The following is a 13,043-nucleotide window of genomic DNA, read 5'->3' as shown; positions in this document are numbered from 1 at the left end:
CAAAGTTTATAAAGTACTTTAATATGCTATATTTGATTGAATGTACAAAAAAGTTAGATAATCAGAATAAGTCTACCAATTTCCACTGTAAAAATGAAGATATTGAGAGATAAAGATATTAGGTAATGTGGCCAATGATATGTAACTTATAAATGGTAAATTGAAGGTTAAAATCTGGATTTGTCACTTGATATTCAGCTAGAAAATATCATGAGGGAGCAGGATACATATAACCAGATATCCTGGTAGAAACTTCAGGACATGAAATTATAAGAGTAAAGATCAATGTTTATTATAGTCAATAAAAGCAGAGAGAATCAGAAAAATATGAGTTGTGAGAATGAGTAATAAATATTTATTAAACCCCTATTATATATCAGTCATAATGCTGAATACTAGAGGCACAAAATAAGGCAAAAGATAATCCTTTGACCTCAAGAATTAACAATCTAATGGGGGAGACAACAGGCAAATATACACAAACAAACAAACTATATATATATAGTTAATAATGTTCCATAGACTAATAATTAATAAATTAGGTAAATAAACATTAAAATGACTAATAAATCATTAACAAAGCCAAGGGCCTAGAATTAAGAGGGGTTGGGAAATGCCTCCAGTAAAAGTTGGGTTGTTTTTTTTGTTTTGTATGTGTGGTTTTTTTTTTAACTTAGGACTTAAAAGAAGCAAAAGAAACTGGTAGGTGGAGTTGAGCAGAGAGCTTTTCAGACATAGGGAACAGTCTTGCTCAAGGAACAGCAGAAAGGCTTTTGCCACTGGAACCAAGAATACATGCTGGAAATAAGATATTACTGAAAAGATTTAAAGTGGCTAGGTTATGAAGAGATTTAATACCAAATGGTGGGTTTTGTATTAGGTCCTAGAGGCAATAGGGAGTCACTATTATTCAGCAGGGGAAGGATGACAGTGAAACTTATACTTTAGAAGAAAACACTTTTAATGGGTAAATGGGGAAAGATTTGAGTGGGGAGAGAAATGAAAAGTCCAAGATTTCTACCTCCCAACATTTTCCCTCAAAGTACCAGTGTCTCATTCAAAGACCCTTAGCCAGCCTCATCACTCAAAGGAAGATATTCTGCTAATGAGTTTCCTAAGGGCATTTTTAATGTCCTTATTCCTTAGTGTATAGATAAAGGGGTTTAACAGGGGGGTTATCACAGCATACATTGCAGAAGCAACTGTTTTCTTCCAGGAAGAGTGAGTAACTAAGGAGCACAAATATACTCCAAACCCTGTGCCATAGAATAAGGAAACAACAGAGAGGTGAGATCCACAAGTAGAAAAGGCTTTATATTTACCTTGGGGAGATGGGACTTTCAAAATGGAAGAAAAGATCTGAGCATAAGAGAAAAGGATCCCTGCGAAGGGTATCATACCCAGTAATCCAGCAGCAAAATATAGCAAGACATAAGTGATAAAAGTATCAGAACAAGAGAGTTTCAGAACCTCAGAAAGATCACAAAAGAAGTGCTGGATTTCCTGGTCTGTGCAGAAGGAGAGTTGTTTTACATTCAGAATGAGAAGAAGAGTATTTAGAATGCTTATTATCCAGGAAAGCAGCACCAGCAGGCCACACAGCCTAGGATTCATTATAACTGTATAGCGTAGAGGGTGACAGATAGCCACAAAACGATCATAGGCCATTGCAGCAAGGAGGAAATTGTCCAAAGCAGCAAAAGCCATAAAGAAGTACATCTGGACAAGACAGTCAACATAGGAGATGGCCTTGTTTTCTGTCAAGATGCTCACTAACATCTTGGGGACTGTGGTAGATACCATACAGAAATCCACAAAGGACAAGTTGGAAAGGAAGAAGTACATAGGGGTATGGAGGTGAGAGTCAAAGGTAATAGCCAACATTATGAGCAAGTTTCCAACTACTGTGACCAAGTATATGCCCAAAAAAAGCCCAAAGAGGGGCCCCTGCTGCTCTGGTTTCTCAGAAAATCGCAGAAGGATAAATTCATTGAATTGTGTTTGGTTTTCTGGGACTATTTGGTTGATTTTTCTGCTGAGAAAGAGAAATAAGAAGGACATGAAAATGCAATTATCCTTTTATGTGAAATGGAAAGAACATAAAATTTTGATTTAGAATTTCTTATTTTCTTCCCTGAATCTGCCACTTAATATCTTTTTGGACAATTCTCATTTCTACATGCAACCTCTACACAAGATTAAGTCTGTGAACGTAAAAATATCTATAGTTTTTTCTAGTTTATACAGCCCTTCAAACAAAAACAATCACATTTCATAATGAACAACTTAAAAACATTTCAAATTTGCTCAAAGAATCAATAACCATTGAGCATTAAGATAAAGAAAGGAATGCCATTCCTCAGTTGATTAAGTGGTTAAAAGATGCAAAAAGGCATTTTTTTTCAATGAAGAAATCAAAATAACTTATAGTAATATGAAAAATGCTTTAAATCATTATTGATTATATAACAAATTAAATAGCCTTGAAAAATCAGATAGGCTAAAATGAGTGAAAGGCAAAGAGACAAATAATAGAGTACATGTGGAAAATTGGAACACTAATTCATTGTTGGTGGAACCATGAACTGGCCCAACCATTTTGCAAAACAATAAGGTATAAGGCCAAAAGTTATTAAACTGCCTATATGTTTTGACCAGTCTATAGTAATACTAGGACTCTTTCCAAAAAGAATTAGAGAAAAAGGAAATAATCTACATTTTCTAAAGTATTTATAACAGCTCTAATTGTAGTGACAAAGAACCAGAAATTTGGGGCATGCACATTAATTAGGGAATGCCTCAATAAGTCGTGGTATATATCAACATGATATATTATCACTGGACAATAATAAATGATGATTTCATTGTTCTCAGAAAAACATGGGAAAATTTACATGAAATGATGAAAAATGAAATAAGTAGAACTAAGAGACCATTGTATATAATAACAGCAATATTGTTTTATGACACCTTTGAGAGACTAAGTCATTTTGACGCTATTAAATACCCAGTTTAAAAACAAGAAGCACATGAAGGAAGATACTTTTGCTCCCAGAGAAAGAACTGATTCATAAAATATGAATAAAATGATTTTGTGTGTGTGTGTGTGTGTGTGTGTGTGTGTGTAGTGAGCTGGTATGAAAAAAGGGTTAGATCACTGATTTTTAAATTGTAATCATAAATTCTCATAAAAATGGAAAGGATCCCATAGGATGTATAGTATAAAACTATACCACATGTAAAAATCCACTGTATAGTATACCTGGCAAAAGGGCACCTACCCTTTCCTTGAATACCACCATGAAAAGAAAACCTCTTAGTTTCATTAAAGAGCCTATTCCATGTTTGCTCTCACTTCTGTTTCTATTAAGCAAAAATACACCAATTTTCAAGTTCTATTGGATCCTTCACTCTACCCTCTGAGTCCTTAGAGAACAGATGCTATTTCTCTCCCCCGTAATGTTCCTTTAAAAATGTGAAGAAAGTCATCTTCAGTTATCTTCAGTTGTTCAGACAGTTATCTCATGTTTTCTTCCTTTTTGGCCAAGTAACTCAATTTCCTTCAGCTAATCTTCATAGGTCTTTCATTATTCTGGCTATTTTCCCTTGCATCCTTTCCAGATTGTTAATGCCCTTTCTAAATTGTGGTACTCAAAAGTAAACACAAAATTTCAGATGAAGACAATGGGCTAATCACCTCCTTTGTGGAAGCTATGCCTCCTTTAATGTAGTATAAACTTTATTCAGGTTATTTTATCTGCCCTATTACTGTTGACTTATAATGAGTTTACTGTCTACTAGAAACTCTTAGATCATTTAAAATGAATTATAGTCTTGTATGAGAGGAGAATCTGTAGGCTTGTGTGTTTTCCCTTTTCGTATATGCTGAAGCTACACATAGCTAGTAGTGACGGAGTCAACCTGCCAGTTTTTGGTGAGCTTTTGTTGCTGAGGCTCACCTGAGAGGTCTGAGGACCATATATATGAAATGGCACCTCTCTGAGATCCTCTTTCATCAGCTTTGAAAAGTTCTTCAGGTTCTGACACATATTCTAGAACTCCTCAACATTCTGATACTCTAGAGTAGACTGTAATATCTATTCCAACTAGTATGTTTTAACTTCCTATCCTAAGGTCTTCTGGTTTAAAAAGAAAAAAAAATCTCACTATAGCATGTGGCCCACACTAACAATGTTGTGGACAAAAGATAGATGGAAGAAATGGGACTATTCAGTCTGGGAAGTTGTTTCTAGAGGGAATGAACTTAGTTCTCCATCTAAGACTTAATAGAAAAGTTAATCTCAAACAATGACAGGGACATTTTATGTGTTTCTTATATTAGCTAGAAATGTCAAAAATAACCTGAGTAAAAGAGGCAGAATTTCTAGAAGGTTATTCCCTCTGAGGATTCTAGAAGCATTTATCCTCAGAATTAAAATAGACCCCAGAAGTCATTTAGTCCAATCTAATTCTATATAAGAATTTTCCCTAAATGATCCATGAAAAAGGTGATATGGCTGTAAAAATCACATACTTGGCTCTTCTTACATGACTAGGCAGACAGTATGCAGTTATTAAAAATGTATTATGTATAAGACTGTGCTAAGTGCTAAGGATACAAAAAAGGGTGAGGTAGGAAGAAAGAAAGGTACCAGTACAAGAGCATAGTGACAGAGTCTAGAGATTCAGAGACACAGATGGGAAGAGAACAAAGAACAACACACCAGAGCTCTTGCAATATAGGGAGTTCCCTGAAGGAACTCCCCAAAGGGAAAAGAAGAATGGCATGTGAGTTTAATATTTGGAGAAGGCCTTGGACATTGAGTTATGATTATGAAATCTTGAGTTAGAAGCACACCTGGGAGGATGATGGAAGGTAATTTTACAGATGAAAAGTCATCATCTAGCTGTTATATGAAGATCCTCCATGAACAGGAACCCAACTTCTCCTGATGGATCCCATTCCTCATTTGAAAAGTTTTATTCATTAAGAAGTTTGTTTATGGGTTTGTTTGTTTTCTGAGATCAAATCCAAATTTGTCTTTTTGCCATGTTCTTCGTAGGCTAAGGAAAAACTAGACCTCCAAATGACTAAAGATAGCTACCACTCCAGGAGAAGTTGGAGCAGAGAATATATCTATTGTAGGAAAATAATTTGAAGTCAAAAAAAGAGAATACCTTGAGAGATGAAGAAAATTAATATATATTGCTCAATTGGAGTTCATGGTATGGATCGTAGTAGCAAGATTAGACCTTGGAGTTAATGTAAGTAAGAGAAAAGAATCAACCAGAATGGTTGCCATGTCCAGACTTTGCAGATTCATACTTAGATTACCCTCTTCTAAACTTGAGTCTTTTTCACTTATGTAGAATATACTCTAAAGGAGTACTCTAACATTCTCAGACCAGCAAGTTGGGTTCCTAGAACACAAAGATTATCTTTTCTCTCAAGTTTCTAGGTGGGTGCCCCAAGGTGTTTGGAGATAGTACTCTCATAAGTAAATACCTATAAACTTCCACTGTGTTAATGCTCTATTTATTTTGAGTTTATATCAATTAGACAGATTTCACTAGTTTCTAAAAAGGGTATTTAATGAGACTGAATACTATAACCAGTTTCTATAAAATAACTGTTTGGAAAAACCCCAACAATTATCATCCAGGGAAAAGTGGAATCAAATTTAGAAAGTGTTTATTAAAAAGGGATAGCACAGCTTGGGTAAGTCATTTTCCTAAAGGTCTTTTTATGCTCTTCATGCAATTCTCATGAAATTTCTCCTAGGCATGATGTAATGTCTGCCTGTGTTTCTTTTAATGTCCCAATACTATAATTATTAGGAAGGTTTTTCTGCTATCTAGTTGATTTTTTTTTTGCTATTTGCATACATTATTCATAGTTGTGCTCTCTGAGGTCAAGTAAAACAAATCTAATCTTTTTCATAACAGTCTTTCAAATATTTGAATGCATTTTTCTCCCCCTATCATAATATACACATCTAATCTTACCTATTGCTTGAATCCCTTTTACCCTTTTCTGACTCCTTTCTCTGTCTCTCTTCCTTTATACCAAACATTCTCACATCCTTAGAGGCAGACAGTGTACTCACTAACAGAGAGTTGATCATAGTCTTTAGTTCACAATATAATTGCGCTATATACCACAAAAACATGGTCCTAGACACTTCCTGGATTACTGATACTGAAATACTGGTTATTTTTCATAAGCCAATTATTGTGGCTTATAGCTTGGCAAAATAGAGGACTGTGGACAGCAATGGATGGTAGAAAGGAAGGAGAGATGGAGAGGAATATAATAGAATCAGAAGAAATAAATCAGAATTTCAGATGATCTGGTCTTATCAGAAGGAGAAAGAGAGAAGAAGAAGAAACAAGTGGGACAAGATGACACAGATGACAAAATCAATAAAATTGTATTAGGATACTAGAGAGAAGACCATAGAAAGTCACATATGAGTCACAGAAAACTGCTCCTGTAGTATTTAAGCATATCTAAGGAATGTGCAATTTGAACTCTTCATATTACAGTGATCTTTCATGCATCATATAATAATGTCTCCAGAAGGGAGAAACAGATATCTTGGCACATGGATAGACTATACTCCAAATACTATAGAGTCTCTCCCTATTTCGTTATGTGTATTTGCCCCTGATGCTCTACCTGGGAATTCTAGCCCATCTTCTGAAAACTCTTTAACTTTTTGATCATAAGAAATGATTTTATCCTAGCCATCTGTTATTAGGGTATAAAGTTTTTCCATCACCTCCCATGCCTTCACCCACACTCCCTGATCCTGTAATTTGTACTTTGAGTCATAACCTCAGCTTAAATAAAAATCTTTCAGAGATCTGTAGAAGCAACAGGAGTAATTTACCATTTTTATGAAAAAGGGGCTTACCATAATACAGTGCCCTTTATCTGGGGACTAAGAGGATAACCTTTCTATATTTATTAGGTTTCCCATTGGTGCATCTGAGACTTACCTCTGGCTAAAGATTTTCCCAGGTGTTTGAATTATACTTGATTGAGGTGGACTGAACCACAACAAACTCATATCTCTGCTATTGTGACAAAAATAAAAGTTTGTCTTTTTGAAAATATTTAAGTTCACTAAAAAATCCACAAAGATTATTTCATTTCACTCACAAAAAGAATCATGAAGTCAATAAGGAATTTTTGATACCCATTTTATGGGTAAGAGCCCAAGAACTCAAATAATTAGACCAAGGTCTTATTGGCAAGGATGGAAACAGAACATGCTTAAGCAAATAGGATTTATCTTGGGCCTTTCTTTAACGTTCTAGACATAATTCAGGGCTTTCAAGTAATCTCTGAAGTAGGTGAGATTTTCTTCCTCTGGATTTTTGATCTGAGTTATGTTAAGCTTGGGATAATCAACAGGTTGCTTCTTTCTTCCCTTCCCACTTCTTTTCCTCGCTCCCTTTCCAATACTTCCTATCATCAGTGATTTACTGAGCACAAACAATGGGACAGGTTTGGCTGATTTCTTGGAGTGAAGGACAAGAAAGCAGATACTTTTGGTCCTAGCAATGGAAAGGTTCAAGCATTTGGACTGACATCTCTGTGAATTACAAGGAGACTCCCTCCTGGCCTGAGACAGCTTGTATCTGGTCCTGTGCAAGAAGAGGAACAATATTTGAAATTTCTAGTTCCTCAGAGGTTCAATTCCCCAAACTCTTCATTAGAAAAATCATATAATTGCATTTCCTATTTCTGAACAACTGAACTCTCTATGGGGAAGAAACTTTGTCAGAAATTTTCCTGACAATAAATGCATTTTAGGATAACATATGAAGTTAACAAAGCCTGGAGATCAGGAAAGTGCTTCAGAAGCTCTTAAGTCCAATTGGAATCATTTGCTACATTCTCAATATAGAATCCATTGAATCTCAGGGTATCCAATTCTACTATTTTAGTGTTTTAATTGCAAGAATGTTTTTGCTTCTGCTGAACCCAAATTGGCCTCCTTGTGGATTTACCTCATTGTTCCTCATTGCATCTTCTGGAGCCCAGAAAAACAAATGCAATCACTCTTTCATATTAAATCATTTCTAACACATAAGGACACCTGTCATGTCCAACTAAATGCTTCTCTTCTCTAGGACAAATATCTCAATCGCCTTTAATTGGAAGTCATTACTCAAGTGATAAATGGTCAAAAGACATGATCAGGTCTTTCAGAGGATGAAATCCAATTCCTCAATAGTCTTCCTCAATAGTCATATGAAATGAAAAGCTCCAAATCACCAACAATTAGAGGATTGCAGATTGAAACTATTCAACTTTTTAACTTTCAATAATTAGATTGGCAAAGGTTTTTAAAAATAAAATGACACATGTTGGGGCTCTATAGAGAAAAAAGCAATGGTAATGGAGTTATGAACTGATCCAGTCATTCTGTAAAGTAGTTTAAGAATTTACCAAAAAGTCAATAAAATATATCTATACCCTTTGACAAAGTGATACCACAAATTCTATATCTCAAAGAGGCCAATGAAAGAGAAAAATTATCTATATGCATAAATATTTATACTAATTTTGTAAGTAGTGACCACCAAAAAATTGAAGACAGAAAAGGTGACCATATACTGGGAAATGATTGAACAAAAATGGTACGTGAATGTGATGAAAGATTTAATGGATTGTATTATAAAAATATTAAAGGCAATGGTTTTAGAGAAACCTGGGATCATTTGCATTGACTGATGCAAAGTTATATCACCAGAACCGGCAGAACAATCTATAGAAAAACAGCAATACTATAAAGATAATTATTTTTAAAACCTTAGAAATCCACAGTTGCAATTATAAATTCATAAATTCAATTAGAAAACCAACCCTGATTCCAAAGGAATCATGATTTAAACAGGTCAGTTGCCTACTGATAGAAAGGAGATGAACACATCACATTGAGAAATAACGGTAATTTTTTTTTCCATTTAACTATCCATCTTTGTTTGGGGATTTTGCAGTGGAAGAAAGTGAGAGGAAGAGAAAGCAGATCTTCATTTGATAACAATATATAATATGACAAAAAAATATATAACAAATCAGAAATGAAGCTTTAAGAAGAAATTCTCAGAAAAGTGATACTTCATGTTTTGTGAAGAGTTAGTAGGCAGCTAAGTGAATCAATGAATAGAATACTGGAGCTGGAGGCAGGAAGATTTGAGTTCAAATGTAGCTTCAGAAACTTAATAGCTAGCAGTGTGATCCTTTACTTCTATTTGCCTTAATTCTTGAAAGAGAAAATGACAAATCATGAGTATCTTTGCCAAGAAACTCTATGGCCTATGAACACAAATTAGGTGAAATTAGATATTTAATTTCATTAAGAACTAATTAAAAGTTAATATTTACTTCAACTACAAATGCTGATAGCAAACATTATTTTAAGAAGAGGTTCATGAGTTTTATCAGACTGATAAAGAGATTCATGACATAGAAATGGTTAAGAATGTCTTAAGTTAGAGAGGAAAGCAAGAGGTAATCCTATCTATAATTATTGTCTGACTATGAAAATAGTCTTGAGGTTGTGTAGATAAATTAGCATTTCTAGTTATTTAGAGATCAGAGGAGCTTGGAAATTCTCCAGAATAAGGAAACTTCTCATTGAAAGAGAAAAACATCTTTTCTCAGAGGGTTAGTAAGAGTTAAGTAAGGATTAGTAAGAGCAAAAGAATCTTGTCACTTCTTTATTAGAGGATGAAATTGAAAATTTACAGCAAGAGAATGGTTAAGATGAGGAGAGAAAATAGCAGAAAAGCCATTTTTGTCCCATCCCCCATTCTTTTGTATCTTTAGTCTTTCTTTCTCTTGTGGCTACTTTTAAGAAAGAAAATTGCTCATTTTTCCTCTATGTAATAGAAACTTCCTCCTGAACTATCACCTTAAGCTAATTATTACCTACAATCATGTATGTTTATATTATGTATGTATATATATATATATATATATACACCTTCCATTTCTTTACCACCTGTTGACACACTCTGCATGTCCATGTAATTGAACTTTGTCTTCACACCTCTACTTTTATTTTTCTTTCAGTTACCAAATTTGAGCTTTGTTCTACTTAATCAGGCCTTAGGCTTAAATATGTCTTCCTTTGCACTCTCTGCTCTTTGGAAAAGCTCTATTCCTTCTCCTACATCTCTGACTAATTCTTTCCTGTTTTCTTCCTTCTGTCCTTTATCTTCTCCTGGTCCCCCATGATGCCTCTGGGGATCCCTGAACTTTCCCTTGGGCTCAGACAGAGTGAATCTAACACTTCTTTTATAGGACAACTATTCAAGTACTTGAAAATTGTCATTATGTACCAAGTTGAGTCCTTTCTTCAATGGGAAAATAATTCCCATTTTCATCTACCAGTCTCCATGTAACATAGATTTAACTTCTTTCACCATATCACTGTTCTTTTCTGTAAGCTCTGCAACTCATCAGTGTCCTACAAGAACCAAGGTATCCAGAAATAAACATAATATTCATGGTGAGATCAAATAAGGGCATAGTACAGAGAGATAGCCACATCCTCAATTTTGCCACTTATACCTCTCTCAATGCAAACCAAGTTTGTATTAGTCTTGATAGTTGCCACATCATGTTGTGTAATTCATTTTGCATTTGTAGTACATTAAGACCTTAAGGAGTTTTTCTCAGATCACCTGTTGGATATCTATGCTTCTCCAATTTTATACCAGGAAAAGTGAAATTTTGTACCCAAATATAAGATATTACATTTATTTCTACTGAATTTCACCTTAGACTTATCCCAACAGTCTCATATGTCAGAATCTTTTTGGACCTTGTTTATTATCATTCAATGTATTTTTCAATCCTTTTGCAGCTTTTTGTCATCTGCACATTTGATGATGTTTGTCCACTTGATGGGGGCGGGGGGGGGGGAGTGAAATAGCAAAAGTCTGGCACAAAAATTTAGATAATCTATTTGAAACTTCTTGAAATCCATTGAACCATTTAGATGTTGAAGTGAATAGAACATGGAAGTTTTGAGTCAGGAAGAACTGAATTCAAATTGAATCAACCCTTATGTCCTTATTATTTGTGTTTCCTTAGCCAACTAACTTAAGCTCCCATTCCTTAGTTTTTTCACCTCTAAAATGAGGATGAAAATAGCACCCATCTCACAGAATTATTGTGAGGATCAAATGAATCAAGATGTGTAGATTAGTTTGCAAAATAAATATAAGGCATTATATATATTTATATATATATATATATGTATATGTATATATATATATATATGCTAGATATAAATGATTATTCATAGACTCTGAATACCATACAGTTCTTAATCTATGCTATTATATGCTATCAAGTCTACTTTTCACCATGTTGTTCAGATTTTAAAAATCTTGTTCTAAACAAATTTAAAGGTAAATGCTATAGTTTGTTGTTGTTTTTTTTTTTCCATTGATAGTTATACTGTGCATACTCTTTTATTCAACAGTGTCTCTCCTGGGTCTATATCCCAAAAAGAGTATAAAGAAGGGAAAGGAACCCATATGTACAAAAATGTTTGTGGCGGCCCTTTTTGTAGTGGCAAGAAACTGGAAACTGAGTGGATGCCCATCAGTTAGAAAATAGCTAAATAAGTTATGGTATATGAATATCATGGAATGTTCTTGTTCTATGAGAAATGATGAGCAGGATGATTTCAGAAAAGCCTGGAGAGATTTATATGAACTGATGCTAAGTGAAATGAGTAGAACTGAGATCATTGTACACAACAACAGCAAGATTACATGATGATCAATTCTGATGGATGTGGATCTTTTGAACAATGAAATAATTCAGGCCAGTTGCAATGGTCTTCTGATGAAGAGAACCATCTGCACCCAGAGATGTGACTGTGGGAACTGAATGTGGATCCAGACATTGTATTTTTACTTTTTGTTGTTCTTTACTTGAATTTTGTTTTCTTTCTCCTTCTTTTGCCTTTTGATCTGATTTTTTTTTGTGCAGCATGATATTTGTGGAAATATGTGTAGAAGAATTGGACATGTTTAACATGTATTGGATTACTTTCCATCTAGGGGAGGGGAATGAGGGGAAGTGAGGGAAAAAATTTGTAACATAGGGTTTTGTAAGAGTACATATTGAAAATTATCCAAATGTTTTAAAAATAAAAAGCTTTAATAAAAAGAATATATATATAAAGCTTTAATAAAAAGAATATATTATATATATTCTTTTTATTAAAGCTTTTTATTTTTAAAAAATTTGCATATATATATATATATATATATATATATATATACATACACACATACATACACATACATACACACACACACACACACACACACACACCCCTGGAACCTTAAAAAAAGATTAAACCAAGAAATTGACAATTTGAAGCTACTTTTTTTTTTTTGCTGGCTGGATTAATAAATTGTTGTTGTTTTTTTATAGATCTTGAAAAAAAAGAAAACTATCTTTGCTTATATCTAAAAAAAAGCTATTTTTAAAAAATTGATAGTTATGCAACATAAATTGTTCTCATAAATAGAAAAAAAAACATTATCAAATTCATCTTATAAGACAACTCAAAAATAGTAAAACTAAGAAAAATAACTATAGAATAATATCACTAAAAAATATGGAGGAAAACAAAATTTATAAATCAAATCCTAATTTTAAAAAAGCCTGAAGTAATATATCCAAAATTTGTTCATTATGACAACATGGGATTCATAATAGAGATTATAAAGATAATTAAAGATTTAAAAACAATTAATATAGTTACATTTTGTATGTGCTATAACCCACATGATTATACCAATAAAAGTAGAAAATGCCTTGGGTAAAAAAACCACACTCAAGCTAAAAACATACTAAGTAGAGGTACAATGGGACATTTTTGAGAAAGGGGCAAATTTTGATTATTTTGAATAAATATTTTGTTCTGCACCCAAAGAATGTCTAATAGAATGAATATTTCTATATGCCTACAACAATGGGAAAAGAAGATTGTAAATGA

At 33.6% G+C, this 13,043-nt stretch overlaps 1 protein-coding gene across 1 annotated transcript; it reads right to left on the bottom strand.

The window, feature by feature from the left end:
* Nucleotides 1-1,080: 1,080 nt before the first annotated feature.
* On the bottom strand, nucleotides 1,081-8,024 carry LOC100925321 (olfactory receptor 7D4-like). The gene is made up of 3 exons (XM_023496817.1): nucleotides 8,020-8,024; nucleotides 1,573-2,032; nucleotides 1,081-1,287 (listed from the first exon to the last, which is right to left on the bottom strand). Exons 1-3 carry the CDS (start codon nucleotides 8,022-8,024, stop codon nucleotides 1,081-1,083), a joined length of 672 nt encoding a protein of 223 aa, XP_023352585.1.
* Nucleotides 8,025-13,043: the final 5,019 nt, after the last annotated feature.

The sequence above is a fragment of the Sarcophilus harrisii genome, chromosome 1 (genome assembly GCF_902635505.1).
Source record: "Sarcophilus harrisii chromosome 1, mSarHar1.11, whole genome shotgun sequence".
Taxonomy (NCBI): Eukaryota; Metazoa; Chordata; class Mammalia; order Dasyuromorphia; family Dasyuridae; genus Sarcophilus; species Sarcophilus harrisii.
Note: the sequence above shows the minus strand (reverse complement) of the source record. Positions and strands in the feature narration are given on the sequence as shown.

Excerpts from the sequence above, each read along its gene's own strand:
- LOC100925321 (XM_023496817.1), bottom strand. Across the intron at positions 1,288-1,572 it reads TGCTGGTGCTGCTTTCCTGG|CTCTCTGTTGTTTCCTTATT; the intron begins ATAATAAGCATT and ends TGTGGATCTCAC.